This window comes from Tauraco erythrolophus, chromosome 12 (assembly GCF_009769465.1).
Source record: "Tauraco erythrolophus isolate bTauEry1 chromosome 12, bTauEry1.pri, whole genome shotgun sequence".
NCBI classification, from domain to species: domain Eukaryota; kingdom Metazoa; phylum Chordata; class Aves; order Musophagiformes; family Musophagidae; genus Tauraco; species Tauraco erythrolophus.
In genome coordinates this window covers 342,244-369,153 of record NC_141476.1, presented here as the reverse complement: position 1 = coordinate 369,153, position 26,910 = coordinate 342,244, and the positions used below count along the sequence as shown (strand labels likewise).

At 44.0% G+C, this 26,910-nt stretch overlaps 1 protein-coding gene across 2 annotated transcripts in view; it reads right to left on the bottom strand.

Annotated features, from left to right (window-relative positions):
- The window catches only part of TMCC1 (transmembrane and coiled-coil domain family 1), a 102,730-nt gene that overhangs the window by 60,144 nt on the left and 15,676 nt on the right, over nt 1–26,910 (bottom strand). For both annotated transcript variants that reach the window (XM_086619131.1, XM_086619132.1), the window contains 2 exons: nt 23,467–23,523; nt 20,056–20,767 (listed from right to left, as the gene is read on the bottom strand). In XM_086619131.1, the coding sequence (XP_086475257.1) occupies nt 20,056–20,601 (546 nt within the window). In that variant the 5' untranslated portion in view covers nt 20,602–20,767; nt 23,467–23,523. The remainder of the gene's footprint in view (nt 1–20,055; nt 20,768–23,466; nt 23,524–26,910) is intronic.

Below are 26,910 nucleotides of genomic sequence, written 5' to 3'. Positions count from 1 at the left end.
CTTCTTGTAGCTCAAGTAAAAGTATTCCAAGACTATTTTGGTATAATCCACTGAAATTCCTTTCCTATAAACAAACTAAATCCACATTAGTGACAACACAGAGACAGTTCAGATGCTAAAAAACTTATATAGTACTTAAGAGTAAAATAGTACAGTGCAAACTTTCTAACATTTAACGTGCTGGTTAAATGAACTGAGTATCATTTCAGTTCACAAAAAATACGTTTTGGGGGCCTTTTCTTTCTTTAAATTGAACCTGGCCTTTTCTAGTCAAAGCTTCAGCCACATATCAAAGCACTATTTTGCTGACCTGAATCTCTTCTGGGAGAGTAGAAGCTTTAAAAGAAAAGGTATTTGTTTTAACTTGGAAATAACTTCCTCAAACACAGCTCAATTTATCTCCATTATTTTACTTTCATAAACCCAGCTAAAACATCTGGACAAAGTCCAGCTGAGTAAAAGCTGGATATAATTTTGTACTATCACTCCAGGAGTGAGGTAATTCCCCAATTAAACACAACACAGCAGCAATAGCACTTCTTGAGGTCTTGGGTGACAGTAATCACAGGCCCTCTAAGGATTTCCAAACAGTACAAGATGGAGAGAGGTTCCAACAAAATACTTGGAAAATACTTTGGATACTTAGGAAGGAAGGGGAAAAAAAAGGAGGAAGTGGGAAACAGAGTGAACAATCTGAGTGGGCCTGGAGAAGACATTTGTTGAACCAATCCAAAAGCCATCAATTATTTTCCCTTTAAGTCTTAACAGTAAAGGTACAATAATTTATAACCCATTTTTTTTTAGTAGTTACAGACATTTGAGTTGGCAAACTAACACAGAACCAAGCAGTAAATCACAAATACTAAATACTGATTTAGTACATGTGAAATAATAAGTAACAATTGAAGCTAAGTCTGTGTAAAACTTTCTGAAATTCCTGATACAAAAGAGTTATCCAACGCAAACACTTGGTAAGTCAGTATAGGGCTAAGTGCTTATACAGCTCTCCCCAGAACAGTATTTCAAAATGTGACAGCCATTATGTAAAGAAGAGAAAGGCATTAACCCCATTCACAGAGGGAAGACAGAGACTGGGAAAGCTGAAAGGATTTGGTGGAAGTCATGCAGTGCAAATAGCCATGTCGGAAAGGGAAACCAGCAATTTGAGGCTAAACGCTGTATCACAAAGCCATACTTTTCCTTCCTGCATGAAGTCTTACATTTTCTTTGCTCAAGTTTTATTCACGCTGGTGGCAGCATTTTTCAGTTTGCAGCTCTCAAATCTGCACAGTCACATTCTACTTGAAGCCTCCACCATTAAACATGGTTAGAACTGGAATTTTGACCTTGGAGCTGTGCGACACAGGCACACCATTTAATAACACCCTGTTTCACCCAAGAAGTGAATACATCCTGGGAGCCGGTGCTCCAGGTACTGTATAGATGTTCGCCAACTTTGAAGTCTAAGCCAGCAACCATGAAAGAATCAAGACTTTTGCACAAGTAGCATTAATAAAGTACTGCTTTATTTTATATGGTCTGGCAGTCACTATGTTTTGGCTGATAAATATTATAGCAGAAATTCTATGACTTTTCTATAGCGTCCCTCCAGTAGATGACAGAGTGCTTTAAAACACCATTTGCTACTGGTTACCCCCACCCCACAAAGACCCAAACACACCAGGACTTCCCAGTCCCATTCTAAAGGGCAGTGAGGAGACAGGGAGATGAGGTCCTCATCCTACAGCCGAACCCAGGCAAACACAATCTGTTTTGATTGTTGCTTCATACAACTACCCTTTTCATTTCGGTAAATACAGACCAAGCTCTCATTTTTCCCTTCAGTTCGTCATACTGTAAGAGTTGCACATCTTTTACAAGTAGAGAAGTTAAGAAGCCGTCAAAGCTAGACAATTGTTTAAAGTAGGCTCGACACAATCAGTGCTAATTCAGTGCAAGACATGATTGTGTCAGACAACACAAAAAACGGAGAGCAAGCTAGAAAAACAAATTGGAAACAGTTTAGTAAAAAACCACTATAAACATTTTTCCAAATCACCCCACCCGCCTTAACAAACAAGAATTAAAATGGAGTTCTCCAAAGGAGTAAATTTAAAGCTCTTTTGGATGCCCCGTATAAACAGAGCTTAGATTCGAAGTTCCTTACTCACTAGATCAAGCCTCTTTTGAGGGGAAGATTAAACTCTCTGTTGCTTGTGGAGACTTCTACTGCTTGCAGGCACAGCTCTTGACATTGAACATGATAAACCATTAAAGAATGCAAGTTTCCTTTTTCACACCCCCTAAAAACAGCCACACCAGTTTCTTTAAGATAAAGAGACACTCAAAAAAAATCACAAATAAACACGAACAACATCAAATTATTGCAAAGCCACAGCTCTTCCCAAGACACTGCAGGATGTGAATTCTGACCTATTTTAAATGCTGATAGCAGCATCTTAAAATTTTGATGAATGCATTTGAAAACCTTTACAAATAGGCACACATGGGGGGGGGGGGAAGGAAGAAGAGCTTAAATGTAAAGTGAAAATTCAGCTTGTCGTTTAAGTGTCCAATTAGTACTGTAATTCCTATGTCCAGAGCCAAGTCTGCTCAGTGGGAACGGTCAGATGCAGGAACAGAGCTGTGCTGGCAGCTCTGTACCAGTGTTCTTACCTGTAGTGCACTACGCAGCCTCGCTTTATGTATGGATTGATTTTTTCCAAATGTTTTTCGAACTAAACGCACTGGATTGATTCAGTGAAAAAACTGCATGACTACATGGATTAAGTATTCTCTCCTCTAAAGCAGCTTCTTGAAATACGTTAGAACACTTGTAATTATTAAACGGCAAAACCTGTTCACAGCAACTCCTTTGTTCTTAAATACCGTATTAACGGTGAGCGCTGCAGAGCGCTTCAAAGAGGGGAGGACAAGCTTTCCTCCTGGTTTTGCAGGTGTGTCGCTGGGACAATTCACATTCCCAACTGCTACAGCCGGTATACGGCACAGGTTTAAGTAACCATCACAGGCAGCTGTCTTGCACACCCGCACATCGGCACGACTGTACTTACGTTCCCCCTTTTCACACCCCCCCCCCTTCTTTCAGCCCCGAGATTAAGCCCAGTAAGGACGCGGCCGCCTCCCCGAAAACCCACACGATAAGTGGGGTGTCAGAGGAACAAAACCTGTACCTGCTAACAGACGGTCTGCCTCGGAACACCCGAGAACCCAACAGCCAACAGCCCCCTTTGTGTCTCCGAGAACAAAAGCCGGAGCTGCCTCCGCACGGGCTCGCCCACCGCGGGCGCGCGGCTTTGCCGGGATCCCCACGGCGGCGGCGGACCCACCTTCGAGAGCTGCCTCCGGAGGCTGAAGCGCTGGACCATGGTCTGCCTCGGTGCCCGGGCGCGGCGGCGCGCAGCGGGGCATGGAGGGCGCCGGGCGGCAGCGGGCTGCGGTCAGCGGGGGCAGCGCATCCCCGGGCCGCCGGCGCAGCCGGGGCCCTCCCGCATGAAACTTCACTCTGCGGTGCCCAGGAGCGCCCGGGCAGGGAGGGCCGGGCCGGGCAGGGCGCTCCCCGCCTGCCGCTGCGGGGGGCGGGCACCGGCACCGCCACCTCCGCCCGCCCGCCCCGCCCCAGCCCGGCCCCGCAGCCTCCGGAGCGGCGGCCTGGAGGGCCCGTGCCCGCGGGGAGCCGGCCGAACGCTGCCCCCGCGGGGCACAGCCAGGCCCCGGCCCGGCGCGGGTGGCTGCGGGCGGCGATGGCCCGAGCGCGACCGCGGAGTCCCCGGGAAGGAGCTCCGTCCCCGGGCTGAGGGACACCGCTCCCGGGGCAGGCCCGCCCGTGTCGGCAAGGCCGGGCCGCGGCCGAGCAGCGAAGCGGGCGCCGGGAAGCGCGGCCGCGCCTCCGCAGCCCGGCCCTGCCGGCGCCCGGGCTGTCCCGGTGCCCCCAGGGGCCACGGCAGCCCCGGCGCTTTTCCCACCAGCGCGGCCCTGCCCTCTCCGGGACAGAGGGCCCCCCCTCGGCCCCCGCACAGCGCGCTGGGGAGGCCCGGCCGGGCGCCGCACTGCGCTGCGGGCTGCCGCGGGCCCGGCGGCTCCCGGCACCGACCGCCACGGCCCGGCCCGGCCCGGCCCCGCGGCAGCGCCCCCCACACGGGCCGGGAGCAGGAACGTCCCGCTACCCCCGTTTCTGCACAGCACGGGGAACAGCGGCACAAACGAGCTGCGACTCCGCGGCAGCAGAGACACTGTGCACCAAAGCCAAAATCCCCAGGAAGGTGTCACGGACGCGGCCAGGCTCCGCTCTGTGCAGCCCTCCACTTGCCTTGGCGTCCTGCAGCACGGGAGCTTTGATTCTTCTGTGAGAATCGGCACCGAGCACCGTTACAGTCACTAGAAAACACTTCTCTCTCCCCATCACAAATACGCAGTAAAGATCTATGCTGAAATAGTCTGGAACACTTGCATTTCTTGACATGCCTCGGTACGAGTGGCTTCCGAATCCTCAAATTGCTCCTTCTCCCCTTACAGTATTAGTGGGTGACGGACACGGTACCATCTCCATGCAGAAAAGGGGATTATAGGACTGCATTAGTTTGCTACAATATCTGCAGCAATGCTCGGAGGGGTTTCAAGAAACCAGCAGCAAGGACGTGCATTTCCAATTTGTGCCATTTAGACAAAGGTCCAGATCTCAATAATTTGGCTCAGGCATCTGCCAGGATTTTCATTAGAGGAGAAGGAGGAAATCTGAAAATTCCAAACACAATGAGGAACTCAAAAATCTCTGGAAATAAGTCAACTTCTCATGTCTCAGCATTTTCATTTTGGATGACTTAGGATTTTATTTCCAAGCCCTTTTGTAACTGCCTCCTGCCTGCGGTTTTGCTCTCATTTCTTTCTATTCCTCCAACTTAAAACTACTGCATGCTCCGGCTCTGGATATCAAAACATCCCTCGTGACTCTCCCATACAGACTTCTCGCCTCACCCGAGCTTTTCTGGAATGAACTCATGGCAGGAGCTTTCCCACACAATCCACCAAAGCACCGGCAATAAAGTGAAAACATCAAGTACACTTGAACAAAAAATGATGATCCTTTGAAGAGATATAAAATTCTATAGAATAAAAGCCAACAGGAATGCTTTCCTACTTCTTTTTATATACAATAAATAAATGAATTTAGGAAGTTTAAAGGCATATCCTGCATTCTCCATTTCTCCTCTTACACAAAAAGAAAAAAAGGCATACAAACCATTGCATATGCATTATATCTGGATTTAAGTGCAATTCAGAGTCAGACACCTGAAAATTGATGGAGATTTTCTACAATTCTGTTTGAAAGAAGTGGGGAGGCTGGTTTCAAAGCATCATCCCAAAGTCATCAAGCATGAAACTCTGCAAGTGCCAACTGTTTTGAGAATTCCAGCAAAATGTCACTTTCAGCTCCATAATTCTCAAGTGTCCCTACTTGCCCCATTTAACGGATGGAAAAATGGGCAAATTCAGGGGAAGGCCTGAATTCAGCTCCATGGCCTGTGCTGAAAGGATTTATCTTGCAAGGTATGGCACGTATTTCATTGCTGGAATGACTGCAATCGCTGCAGACAATGCAAACAGGTAAGTTAGGCATTCACTGACATCAACGGACCATCACTTAAATATGACACTCGACGCAACCCTGCAGCAAGCGACAGAAAAGATAAGAGCAATAGAAATAAGGTCGTGAGACTATCTGAGATGGTTACACACCCCCTACGTAGTTTAGTAGCATATGACTTAAGCAAAGACACACCGAGTTTCCAGACTTGGGGTCTGTGTTGAAGTAGTATACCAGAACAGGGTTTGGAGTTCAGACCACCGGATCCTATCCCAAAGTACCCTTCTGTAAAATTTGCCTCCCAGAATACATTTTTCAGCCTCCTGTGCGGGAAAGGGTGTAACACACACAAGGTTTGAGAGCAAGGTTAGTCCTCCATTCAGTCACCATGCGAGAAGACACAAAACTTTTGTAAAAATGATTGTACGCCATGCAAAAGGCTCGAGTTGGCAGGCTTCATAAATACTAGGCGCAACTCCTATAGCACTTCTCTGTCTTGGACTTCTGCTAATACTAACAGAATTCAGTGACGGACTTGCAGGTGTACCTGTTCTGCAAGCAGATGATCTTCACGGCACTCAGTCCCTATTTATCTTTGCACGCAGGGCTCACCAGCAAGTTTGAGTTCCACGGCTAAGGTGACTCACGTCTGCTGAATACCCTGTCAGCTGAGTTCTCCCTGGCCTGGAAAACAATGAGGCGTAAAAAGCGCTGGAGTTGTTAAATGGTGAATGCGGGTGTAGTCCTGGACACTGTAGGAAAAAATCCCCTTTCACGATCCCCTTTCCAACGGCTAGTTCTTCTCATTCACACTGCTGGTGCCTTCCGGGACAAAGAGGTGCTGAGCACTACAGCATCTCTGCAGCTGACGCAGCCCTCCCTCTGTTAAAGGCAAAGCATGTGTGCCCGTCAGTGCCACTGGTCTGCTGCTGCAGTGTGGGCACTGCCTTCCGCACGGAGAGGAGAGGAACAGCGCACGTTTCCTTACCATCTTTTGGGTTTGTATTGTCTGACAGTCCTTAACGACACAAAGCCTAAAAAATGTATTGTCTGAGCTAAAACACTACCGATGGAGGCCAGACTTTTGTAGGGGATGCAAAAACCACTGTGCCTTCCTTTTGGCCCAGTATTTGCAATATTGGCCATAGACACTGTGGAGTTGCTTTAGTACCAGATTGACATTTTAACCTGACGGATAAAGACTCAAATTCCACTTTTCAAAAGCAATTATTCAAAATGAAATGAAAAAGAAACCACACCTCAGTGAATTTGAAATGCTATTCAGAAATTCCTTTCATGTTGGAGACAAAGTTACAGGCATGCTTTGCCCAGAATATGTAGACAAGTATTTGTCACTACAGAAGAAACAAGAATTTGTTCATACAAATATCGAAACTTTTCCTCTACTTGATTGCTTCTACGTCGTCTTTTCTGTGTCTCAGTTTTAAAACCACATAAATTACTCCTCCCCATATATATGTTACTTGACTTTGGACATCCAAAGATGACGTCACCAGTATGGATGATGTTGTCAGATGGCAGAGATTAAGCTAACCACCCGCCACGAAAGATTTCACATTCCAAGTCTAATTAAACAAAAGCTCACTGTTCAAACAGCATTCAGCTCATCTGCTCCAATCATCTACAACAGCAGCAGTTATTCAGCGCCAACCACACAGCCTCATTTACCAGTAAAACTTAAGCCTTAAAGAGGCTGTCATTACACAACTCAGAACATGGAATTAGATCAAAAAGTCTGCTTGGGATGGCAAAAGTACTCACAACTGACTAGTACTACTTAACCACAAAGCACATTCTGCACCACCACCAGAACCACCAGCTGAATGCTCTGTGAATGTAGTGCTAACTCGTAATTGCAGTATTTCTGTCCTGACTACATCTATAATCCGTATTTTGAAGACCAATGCAAACCAGTATGTTTTCACGCTCAGCCACAAAAAAGTTTCTTTAATGAATGTGTGGGTATTTTTAGCCTTAAAAAGGCAAATAAAATCAATGCATCAGGCAGTGATTTGTTGTGCTTTAGGAAAACAAAATTAGATCCAAGAAAGGTGTTTAAATATTTTTCTTCCGGGTTATTTAAATTAAACTACTTTCCATAATCGCTTGTATTTTCCAGAAAGCATTCACTTTCGTTGTTACGATAATTCTCTCTCTCACCTGTCACACAGACAGCGAGCAGTATCTCTGAAGGCCCATTTAGTTGCTCCAACCGCTCCATCTCCAGGACGGATCGAGCACGGTGTCTCTGCGCCCGTTTTCAGAAAAGTCTCTGCTCCCTCCGTCGACGGACACGCTGCTGCGAAAACGCCCCGCTCCGAACTGGAAGCGCCTTACAAACAGCTCCGGTTGGGTTCGGTTTGGCTTTCGAGGTGCCACCGTCGCGCCAGCGGTGGTGATGGAGGACCCCGTCCCACACGAACGGGAAAGGCACCGAGACGCTGTCTGCAACTGCCGCACCGGCACCAACCACCTCCAGTGCCTTTTCCTATCAAAGCCCTTTACCTTTACGGATCACCAGAACACTCTCACATATAAAACATGTCATCTCCATCTAAGAAAATCTCAAACAGCAACACAGAAATAATCAAGTTTCCAATAAAGGTAATGACTGAGTGGAAAACAGAAACCCGCTTCCTCCCCCAGAGCCTTGGCACTCAGGCCCACGGGCGGCTGCCGCTGTTGGCACGTTTTTGCTTTGCCGGGAGGACCAAAACCTGCTAATTCAGGCTTCCTCACCAGCCTTGGTTTAGGCTGTCTTACTTCGGGTAAGACTCATTGGTCCCACTTACATTCAGTGCTGGCAGAAAGCGGGACAGGGACACTGCTTAGATGTATTTTTTTAAACTTTAAGATAAAAGAAGGAGTTTTACCAGGGACCGTATTTCTGTTTCAAGCTAGCGCCAGGTTGCTGCCCCAGTACGGCAACTCTCCACTTCTCATCAGTAAAGTCATGACCTTCCCCTCTTTGTCCAACATTTGAACGTACCCCAGTAAAACCTCCATGTCCCTGCACACCGTGGGACCAGGAGATTATTCTCACTCTTTTATTCAGGATCTCTGGCTGCAAAGCGCACAGCGCCTATCGGCACAGAACGCAACGCCACGAGCCCTACTGCTATGAGCGCTCTGGCAGGAGTGTCGCGATACCACGGGTACCTCTCCTCTGCGCCACCCACTTCTTCATCTGAAAAACAGCAAATGGAGGTATAGGGGCTACTGCAGAGGAAATGCCGAAGTTTTATGATTTTAACATTAATTTCCAACTAAATAACAGTTAAAAGTTACAACAGAACAGCACTTTCAGGAAGCTTCAGAAAGCACTCATGACGATTTTGCAAGAATGATTATAAAAAAGATACATATCCCAGTCAATCTCACAATTGGAAATGACTTAAAATGTTTTTGAGTTGCCATGGAATTCGATATTAGCACAATAACTATCATACACAGTGTTGCCACTCTGAACAAGAGCCAAACAAAGCATTATCTTTAACTTTGGTGACATCACCAGATGAAGTTGGTTCAGTGCATTTCCTAATTGCTCAAATCACCATTTTATTGCAACTGACTCCTGTCCCAAGGGAGATTTGGGCATGACCTTGGATGGTATTCTAATCTGAAGATGTGAACCTGTCAAAAATACGGGTTACACAGCTCCAGTAGCTCTGCTACCAGTTACAGCGTATACGCATCTCCATAGTTTGCTTTATTGTGACTCTGAACGATGTCAGTAAGAGCTGTATGGCTGAGTTTTAGCAGCACCACCTACAGAAGTCTGAATTCTCAGCTTTCTAATCGAGCAACCACGTAACCAGTCAGCTGTGCAGAAAGAGTTAACCACAAGCAGCATATGCTCTCAGCCGAAAAAGCACCATGTCATATTACCAGGAACCTGAAGATGCTCAATGCCTATCAAGTCATTCTATCTAATTTCGAGCCAGTGTGGATTGTTCACCCACATTATATTTTATATTGTCTTGGTCCATTTCATGTTGTGGTATCAGAAAGATCTGTTGGTATCTACTGATGCTCCCTTAACCATAATGAATTATTCTTCCCATTTTACAGCATATACTACTATTCACTAATCCATAATACTGCAGCAGAAAGCTTTGGAAAGTGTCAGGTAATTATATCATAAACAGTGTCTCCCTGTTACTCCAGAAGACAAAGTAGCTCAGGTAGAAAAAGGTGTTCGCCACACTGGATCTGACCAGTCAAACTACAGGCTGGCAAAGGGATTTCAATCTACGACACTGAGCCTTGGTGTCCTTTTACTCCCTGCTAGGAAAGCAACTCTCACCCGCAGAGAAAAGCCAGTAACTTGAGATAACATTAAGTATTCAGTGTGAGGACATAATCCTCAAATGACCAAACAGCACACTTGCTCAAGAAAGTATTAGCAAGCTTATTATGGAAAGTTAATGTGTTTCGTTTCCTGTCTGTCAGACAGGAGGACCTGTTCAGACTCAAAAAACCCACCGGACTACACTAAAATAGACCTATTTAGCAAAATCTATAATTACAGTGCCACTAAATTTCCAGATGTATAAAAGTCCTTTCCAGAGGGCACTTTTCCTTATTTTTGTGATCTGTCAAGAGCAAGGAGCTTCCCTGATACCTGTAGATGACAGCTTCTAGAGCCCGGGGGAAGGAAAGCCTCCCTGACCCAAGGCTGTCTGTGGGCCTTTGGAAAAAGAACTGTGCAGAAGAATCACACCTACACTTCTCAGCTGAAAAAGATTATCTTTCTGAAATCAGACACAGAGAAGTACTGCAAGTTGAAAATGAGAGAAAAGAATCGACAGTCGGATTGGAAAACTTCCAAGTTAAAAGCATGCCCAGCAGAACCTTGCAAAAAACAGGTTTGAAAGGAATCTTTAAAACCCTCAGATGATCTACTGTTCTCCTCCATGGAACTGAATTCTGGAAGAGAAAAAAAATAACAAAGCAAACTAGAAAATAGCTGCTACTTTCCAAAAGTAAAGACAACAATCAGAAATAACACTCATACACTTGTAGATAGATAAACATATTAAAAGATTTCTAGAAATTTTGGTTCCTCTGAGATGAAGTTTAAATTACATGAATTATGCAGAAGAGACATTGAAGGCTGAGCACAACCCGAAGAAAGGGCTCACAAATTAAGAAGGGTGTGTATAACAATTTCAACAGCATTATTATGTTTTTATTTTCTGTAACAATTAGATCTGGACTAATAACAATTAGACTCAAGATTTCAATTAGACTAACATCAAATTCTTGGCTCTCCTTATACATAAGGTGCATCCTCTTTGCCCATCAACAAGACTTCGAGCTGCACAAGACTGTGCTGCACAAAGGCTGCTGTCACCAGCCCGGGAAAAGCAGCGCCTGATACAGCATGGTCTTCAGAGCAATTAAGCAACTGAAGATTAACTTCTGAGCTTGTGAAACAATCCTTAGCCCACTCCTGACCTATCTCAATCTGCAATTAAGCCATCACAGTGATCTGCCAGTATCTTATCTTGTTGCAAGACGCAAACAACGCAACCTTATCGCTGTACAAGGCACCAACAAGGGTTGTGCTTTCCTGCTGGGGAGGAGAGCAGGGCTGGCTGCCGCAGGGCTGGAGCTGCACTAGCCACACTCAACGCAGCACACAGCTGGCCACTCACATCTGCTGGAAGCCCACATCCGGAGCTCCAGGTGTTTGCAGCACCAGTTTTAAGAAGGACAATAAATTGCTGTTGTCCTGGAACGCTCCTCGTAGGAACGCTCCTCGTACACCGATCCATTCAGGTTCCCATACACCTCGCTGTCAGGATACAGGTAAGTCCTGTTCCACCCTCCCAAACAAGTAAAAGCCCACCCTTTACAGTAACTCTGCAAGATTAGTGCTGTTTCAACATGATGCAGCTGCAAGTACTGGAAGTAAAATAATACATATTATTGCCAGAAGGGTTCGTGACTAACCTCATCTATTTATATGATAAACGTTATTTTCAATATAAAACCAGTCCTTTATGGCCAAAGCTACAAAATGTTTTACTCAGGATCAGTTATGAAAAAGTTTCCACAATGTTTACCACCTACGTAAGTTGAACGGGACAGCAAACACTACAGTATGATGTTACAAAGACTGCTTGTTCTTTTGGGAAATGAGTTAACGCCTAAAAGACATTTTATAGATCTAAAACATATTGTTTATAGCCACTGTAGACTTTCCACACAGTTTTAATGTTATAAAAAATTCCATCTTTTTTCTTTTCATAGGTGGTTGTCCCAAATGTATCGCATGGTATTTAAGACAAAAGGATTTGTGAAAAATTTGCCACGTTTCTGGCAAATAAATTACTGCTTTAAAAGACTATTTACGGTTGGAGGGAAACTGTTCATTCATCCACAACTCTGCTACGTATCCCGAAAGGGTGGTGCAGATGAATACGCTGCCTTGTTTATGTTAATATGTAGTTTATAGGCCAGTGTGACCAACTGAAAAGAGTCACTAGAAGTAACTAAGAAAAGCAAGCTTATAGTTAGCAGGTTCTTGACACTCATGGGGTCAACAGTGGGGAAATACTGACAAGCCTGCAAACTACAGACTGGAAACTGTTATTCCACAAAAGCATATGTAGCAATTTTTAAAATGTGGACAGCAACAGAAGAGAGATTTAAGCTGTTGAGCAAAATCCAAAGATATTTGAAATGTTTATGAAAACTGATCACCAAAACTGGAGAGAGGATGAGGACACATGAAGTCCCATCAGGACGAAGCAGAAGTGAAAACAGTGGTGCCCTGGCAAGGTGCCCTACGGCGATCTCGCTGCAAGACAGCAAATCCTTTTTCCTGTCCTTCCTGTAGCCCTGAGGCAAACAAACGGCAACTGGAAACGTTTAGGCCTACGGAGGCAAAAAGCTGCAAAGCCACTGAACAACGTGATGCTGCCTTAATTGAGGTCAGTCGCCTTTGAGTGATACCAGGAGGTGTCAGCCAAGGGCTTAAGTCACCGCACAGAAACCTGAACGAACTCACTGCCCTCACCACCACCTCGCTCTAACACCAGTGTCTGGGTGGAAGTCCAGGTGACAGCAAACATGTACAGATCTCAGCGGTAAAAAAAACAACCAAACAAAACCAACCAAAACAACCAACCACAAAACAAAACCAAAACAAAAAAAACACAAAAACAAAGCATTGCACATTCGTAATGATTTCTGTTTCAGTAAGATACACTTTGTATTTTTTTCCATGAAACTAACAATGTCAAAAAGTTTCACTATTCCAGCATGGAAGTCTGTACAAATGCCAGTCCTTCTAGTAGAAGTAGATAGGTCTTTTACCCTTCTTTTAATTAAAGAGAGTATGATTTCCTCCATTCTTCTGTTCCGTTATTTTAACACTCTTAATGGTTTTCTTCCTTTGAGGTAATCCTGACATTATTCCTCCCATACACCATCGTTACCTTTCTGATCACCTACGGGCTGCCTGCCACATTTCTGCTCTGCACACTGGTCACCCAACCTAAAGAAAATGACTGGTTACAGTATATTCGGGATCCAGACAGAGCATGCCAGTAACGTGCCAAATGTCAAACCGGGATGGAACAACTGACCACGGGCTGGGGCAGCGTCAAGCGCTTCTTGCCCGTGCCGAGGGAAAGACCGACCCAGGTCACTGCACCTTCTGCCAGGCAGACACGCAGCCTTAGGACTGCCTGAAAGTGCCTGGAACATTTGAATTCCTGCCACAACTACGGTAAGACTTCAGGGTAACACTTGTCTTTATTGGTGATTCCCACACATCTTCCTGGCAGCAGGGGAGGGAGCAGGACACCATTCAGACACCCCTGTCCCTATGAAAGCGCCAGCCTCCAGGTGACCCTCGCCAGCACTAACTGCAGAGGCACTGGGCGCAGCGCAGCGCCTGGGCACTGCCATTACCTTCTCAGCGCCGGTAAGCGTCCGTGCGGACATTATTTCTCAAAGCGCCGCTACTGTTGTATCTCTGGAACCGGAGTATCCTTCTGTTTGTCCCTGTCTTCACATGTAACTCATTACCCCCCAAAAGGCTCCGAAAGCACAGCAAACCCAAACGAGACCCATGCCAGCTCACTTGTTCTCACACCACCACAATCCTGATTCCTCAGCTCGGTGGGTTGCCTCTACAAGAAAAGATTTATGCAAAAATACTTAAATTTAGACTGCTTGAAATGCAAGACCAAGTGAAGTATCACGGTAAGAGACTTTAATTATGACATTATTTTCCATGCTATGACAATCTCATTTCTCAATTTCAATACAAAGCCTGACAACATGCAGCAGGTTTACTACACATGCAAATATATGTAAATGAGGTGTTAGAACAAATCCAATCTGCGGGTTTAGGATAACATTTTGCCCTTCTATTTCAACCACAAATTGAGAGAACAGAGAACAGAACAATACTATGAACTAAAAATATTTTGTGTGCAGAGGATTAAGAATTTACTCTCCCTTATGCCACAAAGTCCTCGATGTCCCGAATTCCCACTGGGTGCAGAGGATCTCTGCACCACACAGAGCCAGGCTCATCCAGTACTTGCTATTTTGGAGAACCACACCAACACGAGTTAACACAACATCAACCTATTTACAAGCAAAGTTAAAACAGTACCAGGGTTCTCGATGTCTACCTGAAAGGGACGATCCCACCGACTGACAAACTGACAGCTGCCCCAGACTTAACCCTGTCCTTCCCATAAACTAGTGCTGTAAAGATACAGCGGAGATTTTATCACGCTTTTGTTTGAATGGTAAGAGAACTCTTCTGAATCACACCAACACACAAACCAGGTAGCTCTTCGGCCTCTGTGCAGCAGTGACAACACGCTGAACACGTCGGTTTGAGCCGATCACCGCAGGAACTCGCTGCCCCACGAGTCCAGACCGTGTTCAGGGGGCTGTGCGGGACAGACATGAAACAAAGACTCTTGTCTCCAAAACTTTGCAGCATTCACAAATAAAACATAGAGAGGGGAAAAAAAAGCGAATCAACCAAACAAAAAACCTTCTTGGGTTAACAAAACAATATTTTGGGGAGATGAATCTCCTAAACTTTCTGGCAGTGTTTAGTGTGAGGGATGTAACAGGGTTATAGGCATGAAAAGGAAAGTGTAGGTGTGTCTAATCAGGACACAGCTGAAAACTGACCCTCTCACATGAAATAAGCAGGCTGCAGACAGAGGAAGCTCCTGGAAAACGAAGAATGAAGCCTAATGAGAAATCTGGCACGCCAGAAACTCTGGATCAGGAGTGACAGACATTGACTGCAGGTATTTTTTTATATTATTCCAAACTTAAACCCCTGTGCAGCCTTGCCTTGCACAGAAGCATGAGGCTCAAGGCTCAACTCCACAGAAAATGGAAGATATGGATATAGTCTGGATCTAAACTCTAGACAGAAGCACGAGGGCTCCTGCTCACCCATGCTCCACAAATACATTTGCAACTGGTAAAGTTCCTGCCGTCCCAATAAGAAGCACTGACAAAGGCTTTCAGAAGCCTCTCAAAATATAACTGAATGCTAATTTCTCAGCAATCCAAGTCTGCTGACTTCCTACGTCTACATGTAGCAAAATCTTTTGCAGTCCCAGGCAAATTTTAGACTCAAAACCCACAGACGCTGTGCAGCATTATGCAGTAGCTACAGGATGTGTCTTACAGAACACATGGCCAGGGATTTCAACATACCATAGTGCAACAAGAAATCACTAGAAGAGAACAAAACGTCCATTACTTCTTCCAAATGACAGAAATTTGAACCCTAGGAGGAAAACAAAGCAAGCAGGGAAAGCAGAGCAGGAATTTCTGCTACAAGAGTGGTACCAACCACAGCAGCAGAGACGAACCCCTGGGCAACGGGGTCGGAGGGAGGCACTCGGAGCATCCGTGTACCATTGGCCACCAAACGTCTGACCGGGCAGCAGCAGAGCTCCACGCTGACAGCAGACACCTACTGCAGCCAAAAACGGGCTACGTCGCAACAGGGGCCAGCAGATCGAATGACGACAGAAGACACGAATCAGAAAAACGAGAATTACACCGCTCATTCCCATGTTATGCAGCTTTTGTCATTATTAAATCACAACTTTTCCAGTCCATACATCATTTCTTTGTCCTTGTAGCTTGTATAGCCCGCATGTTCACAACAGATGGATTAACACTGTAGCTCAGTGATATTTTTCTAATTATTGTTGGATTTATGAAATTCTTAAATAACTTCAAAGGAAATACTCCCTGCTGAGGCAAGGTGAGTCAGTATTTATTCACTGTCAAACAGCAAAATCAAGGAAGAGAAATTGATAGTGTTTTATCAGAAAAAAAAGCGCCAATCAACTTATTTACAAGGTAAGATCATGAAGAGCTGAAGGAGACAAACAGGTGAAGTCTTGAGAAAGCGAATATGAAACAAATGAAAGCAAGTGAAGGTTTGCTTTTGTATACACACTCCATACAGACTCCTGTAGAATCAAGGGGTCCAGAGGATTCTCAACCCTCATCACAGAATGTCATCTGCCAGATACTTTAAATTAATTACTATTGTTTCTTAAGTTTCATTAAATAACTTCGTCTCAACAAGATGAAATAAATTAGGAAAGTTTAGGGTTAAAGTAATGCTATGTGGAACAACTTCAGATGTCTCATAACTTTAAGACAGCATTTAAAGTTTGAGTTCACACTTAACTTTCTCTGTTGCATTTGTTTGCTCTAATAATTTCAGATTTCACCTGGCTCTTTACTGATTCCATTTAAATTGTGTTGTAACTAATTTCACAACACGAATTGTTGAACACAGAGTTATAGTTTTAGCAATTTAGCAATTTGTTTAGTCAAAAATCACAACAGTGTGGCAGAGTGAATTCTGGCTTCTCCAACACCAAAAACACTGCTGTCTTTTATAAGGTTGATTTAACAAACGGCTGCATCATGCTTTCCTGATTTCACTGAACCATAAACCAAGAAACTCTGCTAGTAATTGTATCAGTGACTTCAAATTTACACAGTTCACTTTTAAATGCATTACGTCTTCATACTGTAAAGTCAGTAAACAACCCCAGTACTCAGCAGGTGCTCTCCCTTTCACCACAACCTGTGGCATACCTTGCTGACCATGTTGGTTCTGCTCAAAGCCGTTTGAGCTGAAGGCTTGCTTGCTTTCTGCAGACTTCGGGTGAATTATTTAAGTGCTTCCATTTCCTTATCAGAGAACCCAGCACAAAGAAGTTGGATTGAGGAAATGTGGAGGGAAAGGAGGGAGAACAGTGGTGAGCTGCTTCAGCTCAAAGAAAAGTAGTGTGAGCAACTCTGGAAACAGACATCCATGGAAAACAAAAGTGAGCAACAGCAAAGCCCCACAGTGCCACTATAGATTCCCACAACGATGGCTTTTACTTCACCTTTTTTCAACACACAGAAGAGAGATGCTGCGCGTGCTGGCACAGTCTCACCGCCTGGGACAGGAACAGCAGCCACAGCTCCCCACTGCTACCACAGCTTCTCCCAGTCCCTCCATCGGATCATCGCAGCCAGTGTAAGCATGAACCAATTTTCTCCCTTTCTTGCTTGTTTAGATATCTTACGCACCAGAGAAAGTCACTGCTTGGAATCTACAGCACTTTGTTTTCTCTTACTTTCTTGGTTATTTAGAGCATCTGTTTATACCACCACCCTTAGGCAGGAACCAGATGTTCCTTCAGACACTAATCAACTTGGATCACAGCTGAAGCTGGTTAGAGATACATTTACAATTTATGCACACACCCATCTTCCATGAAGATATGAAAACATTTTAGGCAGGAGCGGGGTGGGGAAAGACTGTATTTGAGATTATTTAATCCCATAGTCTTCTTCATAAAAGAAAAAAAAAATTACATCACATGAAAGTACAACTGCAGAACAGCAACTATGGTGAGGAACAGATCATTTAATTGCCTCTTGAATTCAATGCCGTTAAACAACAGGCCATATTTATCTTGTAATTTTACACGTGTAAATTGGTGCACAGCCAGAGTCAGCATGGCCTCGGGTGAGCGCACGCTTGAGCACTTCGAGTCTCTGCAGCAACCTGTGGCTGGACACAACCCCAGGCCTCTGCCTTCGGCTCCCCGAGAAAGGCTGACGAGCCTGAGGGCAGCCGGGTTCCTGAGCTCGCTTAAAGCTCCGCACAATCAAGAAAGTCCCTGCTTCGTCACACCTCTGGGCAGAACGTGATACTCCACGAAAGCCAATAATAAGCATAAACACTCAAACACTATCAGATTAAAAGTTCTAACTTTTCCAGTCACTCCTGTTAACCGATCCAATTCATCCAGGCCAGTGGTTTCCAATCTCCGATTGCACACCCCAGCAGTAAAAAATTCTGAGCATGGACTGCCGATACATCTGTATTTATTTATAAGCTATATACATGTACCACTGAACTAACGCACTACGTACATCATAAAACATACACAACAACAGAAAATAAAAAGGAAAAGAAAGAGAAAAACAAACATTATTTTTAAAAATTATTTTACTTATTAATGGTACAAAAAAATGCTTTCTTCCCACACCCCAATGGATTGTCTGGCGCACACCCCACTCGGAACTACTGATTTAGGCAAAGGTGGTAACAACTCATCAGATCAGCTGGCACTGCTGGGAGAAGGGAGAACGGACACCTCGCTCCAGGTCTTTTCCCATATTCCCTTATTACTTACCCAATATTTTTAGGCCCATTCAATCTCCCCACTCATACACAAAGTAGAGGAACTACAATTTTAAACTAACAAACTAGAGCTTGCTTCAGAAACTTAAGTTGCTGGATACGGCTACAAACTCAGAAAACTATCAACTTTCCCCAAAATTCTCCTGAAACAAAGATCAAGAGTTCACTCACAATGAAAAGAGAGCCAAGTAAGCAAATAAACCTGCAGCTATTTATGAAGAGGCCTCTTAACAGCTCAATTGATACAGCTCAATTGCAAAGTCAACCCATCCTAGGAGAGCATATGCTTTTCCTAACTTCTTTATTACCATTCCTATTATTTTAACTGTTGGCCAGAGAAAAAACTCAATTACAGCTTCAGGCAGACTCCTTCAATGCTCCTCTCAAAAGGAAACTTTACTCACTGCCTTAGAATGATATTGTAATTTATGCTAATACTTTGTAATTGCCATCTATAAATGCAAGACATGATAATTTCTGGATGACTATCGGGGAAATACACTGCACGCGTATTATACCGCCGAATACTCTGAAAAGGTTTTCACTTGCAGTATTTCAAAGTAAGCTTCAAGGGGAGGAAAACCATGTACAGGGAACAAACTTGCCGCAGAGGCAAGGTGAGGCAACCTCCGGATGACCGAGGAGCTCTAATTCGGCCCCAATCCACCATCACCTAGCCGACAAAGAAACTGTAGTACATGAGAACAAGTTTTTGTAATGAAAACTCTGCGTAAGCTTCAGGACCGTGCTATCTCAACAGCATCAAACACTATCAGGATTGTTTCTCTTGGTCTGAGAGTCACGGTCAGAGCCTCTTTACAAGCATATGAACCAGAAATCAGTTTCACGGTGCTCCCTATCTTTATCAAAGGGTTTGTCCTTCAACGAAAAAGCCTGCGAAGAATTTTAGGAAAACACAGGTTATAGCTAAAGCTAAATCAGAAACCTAGGTTTTCAAAAAAAGCAGTGCTTCAATGAACTAAGTTGATCTGGGAAAGAAGAGAGATGGTAAGACGAGCACTGGTTCTTGACGTCATCAGTAAGCCGACACGCACAGCTTTGCAAGAAAGTGTCGGAACAGCGACAGCCATTTCGGCCAGTGCTTTTCCACACAGGCGAGACAAACCAAAAGGGATGGCAGCGGCCCCGTATCAGCACAGTAACCAGACTAGGCTAAACCAGCCAGTCAGCCTCGCCCGGCAGTTCGGCCACAGGCTGCAGCCAGCGCTGCCAGAGCCTCTCAACAGCTGAGAAGATCAACAGCACCATTCACTCAAACTGGAATTCCTCACTTTTATAAAATGCACCATAAAACAAGGGGGAAAGAAAAAACCCATCTACGTAAATGCAAGGTTTTGTTGCAGGAACTAGACAACAGTTGCTAAGGAGGACTACTCCGGCTGCTGCTCTTCCCATCACTCCTCGTTTGACTGCGGAGTGCCATTCAACCAACCTCACGTGTTTCAAAAGCAGCTCCCATTTCACTGACAAAATACACATAAAATAAGTCACATGCCATGTGAGAAAATGACTTAATGCTTGCATCTTTTGAGCTCTTTGCTTCACCACTGAGGACGCTTTTGAACACAATAGCACTAGTGTTTGCTGAAAGAAACTTGCTTTTAAAAACAAGATTTAAAAGGATTAAGAAAACATACAAGGAGATGATAAAGACCAAAGGTAAATCTGAGTAACTTACTGCTGCCGCTGTGGCCTCCTCTCCACCTACACAGACAGAAGAAACAATCTCCATCACGGACAAGTTTGTGGGAGCATCTGTAGTAGATGACGATCTGGGCCGACCCGACTGAATATCCTGGGCAGACCTCCTGTTGATCTGCGGGCTTCCTTTCGGGGCGTCTGCCTTGCCCCGCCTGCTGTGCAGGCTCGTCCCTCTCTTCATTTTAGGTGGCACTCTGATCTGCTGAAGCACTCGGTTCAGAGCTGTGGGGTGGGTGGAGACACCATCAATGTCAGCACAGACGCTTTGGCTTTCCAGATCCAATTCAGGCTCCAGATCAGCCTGAGCTTGCTGAACATCATGCGGAGAAACTGATGACCTCCTGCGCTGATGCTGGAAAAGGTGCTTCAAGCCTTGACCGATCACATTAATGTTCTCCAACGCATTATGGGTTATTTTGGATAATTTTTGCTCTGATTCATGTTGCTTTTTGGTCTCTTGATCTTGGGATTTGCCTCCAGGATCAGGGTCATCGCACAACTGTTCAGTGCCAGCGGGCTCCATGGATGACACTCAACAGGTTTATTTGACTATTCATACATAAATACGTCCCCTGTCTTTAAAAGGCTTGCGTTTGTTTTAAAAATGCCAAGATTGTCAGCCAATTAGGTGTGCAATTGCTTCAAGAGTGACTACACATGCAGCTGTGCCACGGTGATCTCATGCTTATCTAATGTTAAACAAAAGAGTCATTATTATACATCCATGCAGCAAGTAGTGGGTTAAAAAATCCAATGCGCAAAACATGCCATTAACAAAACAAAACGTATCAGTTTTCCAAGCATCCCTCCATGTGGTATTAGTTGCATCTAGGCTGTTTGCAGAAGCCAAAGCTCGTATGAGACACGTCATTCATCACCTATGGGAAGAAGCCCAGCACAAAGGGTATATAGGAAAGCAAGAAAGGTAAAAAAGCTGTTCAAAAGGGGGAGAAGCAGGGAGAAACCAGTGGGTTTTTGTTTATTAAGAACAAGCCCATAACGATATCTAATAGAACATGAGGTTAAACTTCTGAAGAGCATGTTAGTCTCTTTGGCAGAATTAATTTTGTTCCTTGACAAAGATCTGGTACTTTGCACTTCAAATGTAACGTCTGCTCTGCCTACCTGATTTTCCTGTAGAATGCCTAACTTCACAGTATTTAATATAGGCAAGTAAACAGAACATTTCCAAATCAGGTATGCACTTCCAAAGAGTAAGAAACAGCTTATTACTGCCAACATCCGCTGATGGCACTGGAAACTAGATGTGAAAATCTGTCTTCAAGCAAGAACAGGCAAGTGAAATGGTTTTAATTGGCATAGTCTTGTCCATAGTTCTCAGAGAAAACAAAAACGCCTTTTAAAAAGTAGACTAAGCAACCAATCTGAAAGGGAGCAGCACCACATACTTGCAGCTCAGTCTCCAGCAGTGAGAAAACACGCAGCTTTTCTCCAAGAGAGCTCAACCTTACCTACCAGCCGGGCTCAGGCAGGAGTTGGTTACACCACATTGCAGCTGAGCACTTACATAGCAACACACTATTGGAGAAGTACAGCAAAGGAATGAGGAAGGAAGGAAGGACACAGTATCTGAAAGAGTTTCACATCAGCACCATGAGATCACATGCTCGGAAGCTGATCATAGTTTTCTTGCAGGAGAAAGCTTTGATTAGGCTTCTACAAATACAGAAACCAGACCACAGAGGTCTACCTCAATCTTGGCAGAAAGCAGCCTGTGCTTTAAAAAAAAAAACATTTGAAATGCAACATGTGTTTCGGATTTGAGAGCATTCATTTTTATCTTAAAACAGCTGCAGAAACATAATGCATTGAGGTTACAATCAGAGCGCTCTCAATTTTGTGCATCTGAACCTGACACAAAGGGTTAAACAGATGTCCCAAAATGCTTTGCAAATTGGCATCCAAAAATATCAGAAGAGCTGCCTCACACTCTCTTTTTTTCAAATGTCACTGCTATCAGCTGGAGGCAAGATAAAATTCAGTACTTGCAGAAAGCAAAACACTGGAATCATACAGGATTTTATCTCAGTACTATGAACATGTTATAAGCATTGCATCTAAATATATTGGCCAGTTTAAACAATAACACATTAAATGCAAAGTAATAAACTACATCTCAGAAAAATGTAATACATTTACCCATATTCATGCAGAACCCGTGTGTCAGAATTAAAAAAGAAGTGCAACCAACCCTTTATTTTTACACACTTAATATTTTCCTAAATGACTTCAAGAGCCTTTACAACTAGTATTATGCTTTGGCTTTCTTAATATTTCTTTTTTCTCATGTAACAGGTTTTCTAGAAAGTTGAATTGCAGGTCTTCACTCGGTTTAAGTTTTGGGGAAAAAAAAAGGCAAAACTAGATTTTCCTTTTCATCCAATAGCCCAAACGGTTCAGTGAACAAACCTCACTGGCTACAAAGCAAGAGTCCCAAAATTATTTAGTGTATAATACGTAACAGTTGACCCATAACTGCCTTTCTCGTTCTAGCTGATTCCCTCAGCATTCATTTTTCAGTCTGGACTCACTGAAGAACTGTAGTTCATATCAAAGATGCCCAATATACTCTCTAACCAGTATCTTTTTGATCTCCTGCACACTTCTGATCCAGACTACCACTGGTAATATGGTTATCTTAAAGACCACCACCTCAGTCTAACTGGAGTTCCATGCACTATCTGCTGGAAACCATTAACCTGCTGAAGTTAGCCCTGTGTCAATTTGCAAACCACCCTGAAACAAATCACTCTACAGCTGGCTCACAAGCAAGTCCCCACTACCCCCGAGTATTCGGTGACTGATTTCGGAAATTACACTGACTCTTATCTCTAAGAGGCCCCTGGAGGGAGTTCTGTGGTCATCTGCCTATTCATCATCTTTCCATATGATGAGCCTGCTGTGAGCCTGAAAAGAGCTTTTGAAATTGCATATCTGGTATGAAGATCCTTAAACTACTTACCTGTCCTAGTATCTACTTTTGGGGAAAAAACTCCTCATAAACGTGAAGAACTGTGAATCAATAGAACTAATTTGCACATTTATTTGCACTAGGATTCAAGTTCTGTGCTTGTTTTTTTCTCCACTTATAACAACCTTTATGTTCTGAGGGAGGAAATGGAATATTTTATAGCATGAAGTTCAAAAATATACATTTCTTATTCATACAAGAATACAATACATCAGGGACAAAATTCAAAATTCCATATACAGTCGCCCTGAGCAGATGTTATAACATTATTACATGCTAATATAGTCCTTCATTTGTGCAATTATTTCACAGCAGCACTGGGAAACAAAACAGTTCAACAGGAGAAACTGGCAAAAACAATATGAGATAACTGTGAATATATAAACTAGTACTTGCCTCCATCACTTGCCCTTTAGCATGGCTGACATACAGCAGTCCCTCCACTGAACAAAACTGCAAAAGAAATTGGGTATGAGATGCAGTTCCTGATGGGAGAAAAGATGTACACAAACAACAATGAGCATGGTTCCAACTTCTAATTTTTTTTTTTTCTCATTTAAATGCAAGCGCCTCTGGAAGCTGGGCTATTTTAAACTCTTTTGAATAACTGAGGGGATACAAATATAATCGAAGTTAAGACTGAATCTTACAGAGTTAATCAAGAAGTTCTTGTGAAGGAACATTTTCTCGTGGGGCTCAGGGCCAGCAGGACATGCTGCAAGCACAGGGAGCTCAGGGCTCCAGCCTGCACGGTCCGGCTGCTCCGCACAGCCTTGTTTGCGCCTCCTGCTTAGCCATCAGGATGCTCTGGGCACAGCTCAAAGCTGGCACCTGTTTATCTGGAGTTCACCTCCGAGGAGGTGAGAACCGGGAGCACTGCGAAACACCAGCACCTTCCAGCTCACTTCCCAGGGAAGCTGCTGTCACACGGGCTGGACCGCGACTGCAGTAACAGCAACCCTGGCCAGGAGGCACCCAACCAACCAACCCACCTGCCACAGCAGCAACCCCAGCAGCACCCTGCCGGAACGGCCGGCCACCTACGGAACCCCTCCGGGCGCAGACGTCCCAACGGATCCGTCACGGCCCTCACACGGAACGAGTGTGAAGGACTCAAAGGTTTGAGTCCCACCTGGCAAAGCACAGCGGGCCCCAGGACACCATCCTGGCCTTGCTTTCCTTTCCTAGCAGAGGGAATAGGGCATTTCGAGGGCATTTGGATATCTCTTGAACGTTTCTGCGACAAGCCTGAGGAAAGGGCAGATGCCTGCTAGAAGAACACAGCAGAGGACAAGAGGACAGATGAGAGCAGATACAACGACTGTGGTTCTCTACCCTGAAACACAGCTAAATGACCCAGATTTTCCAAAGGTGATTAGTTACCCGACTAGTTCTTGAAAACAGGAACACAAGCTTCAGAGTACACGAGCACTCAGAAGAACGCAAGACTCTGCACAAATGGGGCATGTTGACTACTTTATTACACGCCAGGTTCCCGCCTCCAAGATGACAGCGGAGATAAAGAAAATGTTAATCAGAACCACTGAAGTGGGATGTTAGAATAGGAAGAGAGTGATGACAGAATATATAAAGAACTTAGAAAAAAATGAATAAACACATTTTTTAAAAACATCTTGACAAAGAAGAAATTACATGTTTGCAATAATATGAGTGGAGAACTAGGCACAACGTGTGAACCACTGTTAACATACGAGGTGCCACTAACATAATTTATAGCCATTTGACTCATCCTTTTTCTTTTAGTTTTAATGTTATTTTTTATTCATATGAACTGGAAGAGCTTCTGCCAGTAAGGTCTTCATCAGATATGTCCTCCAGCATTACAGGACCCTGTGGCTCAACAGATACTTTTGATTCAAATTAATTCCCAGCCTTTATACTGCAGAGTCTGCTTTCCGGAGCACTCACAGGTGGGCTTTGAGACGTAAGGTCATGAAAACTACTTGTATTTTCTCCCTTGTGCACCACGGCCTTCACTAACATACAAACCAAATCTCCCATTTTCCGTCAAAAGCTCCATTTTTTTCTAACCTTTGAGAAGCCACTGCACTGGGCTAATCAGAATTCCTACACCTTCCTATGCTTACGAAGAGTAGACACAATCTTAGCACTTTTTTTTTTCCTCCCACACATAATGGCTCTATTGCAGAGCCACTGACTTCGCACAGACGCTACACATACGTATGAGAGAGAACCTGGAGCTGCAGAAATAAGTCAAGCATTGCTGGCGGTGTTTTGCTCCAGACAGCTAGATCATCTACACGGAGAAAAAGTTGCTTTCCACTCTTCCACTTCTCTTCACAAATACTTCGTAACATGAAAATTTCAAAAATTTGTCAAGCATCTAAGACCCAGATCAGAAGTCTGAAAAGACTCCGGCCCATTAGATTTTAGTTAAACTTTATTCAAGTAAATAGTTATTAGTTCATAGTAAATGCGTCAATTTAACGAATTCCCTTCAAAACTACAATTCTTTATAAACAAAACGAACTCTGAAGTTACCATTGAAACCCACCTCAAACCTAACTTCTCTGCAACAGGAATCAACAACAGAAAAGATTCTGTCTTTTTACAGAATATTTCAAATGCCAATTATTTATACTGTACATCTCAATCCCCTAACGTTAACACTGAAGTAAAATTTTCCAAGGAACCTTCATGTTTGTTTTATTCCATAAACAGGTCGGTTAAATAGCTCATCATAGAGCTGCAGCCACAGTTAGCAGGGAGCTCAGGTAGGAGATGATCCCGTTCCTCCTACTTGGCAAAAGAAAAACATTTTTTCAGTGGCTTCAGGATACGAATGTGGGGTTTTTTTAAGAAACTGCCCAGCTTAGTTTGAGAAATCCCAGACTATTTTCAGAAACTCATCCCAACATGACTCTGTATCAAGACAAACAGTTTAGCAAGAAAGACTAGAGGGGTGGAAGTCACATACTGGAAAACCACGTATTATGGGAACTGGGAACACTAGCAATCGATTTATATCCATGGGAGGATTAAGATATTTCAAAAGCATCATTGTTCAGCAGCAACACGCAGCAGGGCAAATAAGGAGAGAAAGCTCCAGGTGTTCACAGCTAATTCTGTCAGAAAAAGGAACTCACGAGAAACTGGAACAGGTGTAAAATTCAAGGGGGCTACGGTTTGGAAAACATTCAAAGAGGAAGACAACAATAATAGAGTAAATAATTTGATCCACAAAACAATTGGATAGTGGCATGACTAGCCAATACCTGGAGAAACAGGTATATTTAGCTGTTATAATATAACAGAACAATTTTTTTTAAGTCAGAGTGGAGAACCGGGGTAAGAAAGGAAGAAAAATATGTCTAAGAAATAATCAAATGCAAAGAGCATAGGTAAGATGACAGAATACTGGGGAAAAAAGACCAGAAAACAATACTATTTTTAATGGAAAGGATATCTGTAGTTTTCAAGACATAATTCTTCTTCCTCCTTCTCCAAAATTCAGCCCAGGGAAGAATTCCTGGAATTCTCGTGAAGTTCAAAAGAACCAGGGCCTGTTCAGAGCCATAGCAACAATAAAAGCCGACCTTCAAACACCAAACGAATTCTTCACGCGCAAGGTGAAGAGGAGTAATGCAGTTTAATTTAGCTTCCTCCTCTTTTAAGGGAACTTTCCCTGGACAGATTAATTCACTGAAGGCATCTCAATACTTTTCCGTAGTCAGTTGCACTCCTGCTCTTAACATCTGCAATTACCTGGATCAGATTCTCCAGCCTCCTGGAAAAACACGACACTCTACTGGCCCTGCCAAACTTCCGGCAGGATCTTTTCCAGGAGAGGAAGGGTAG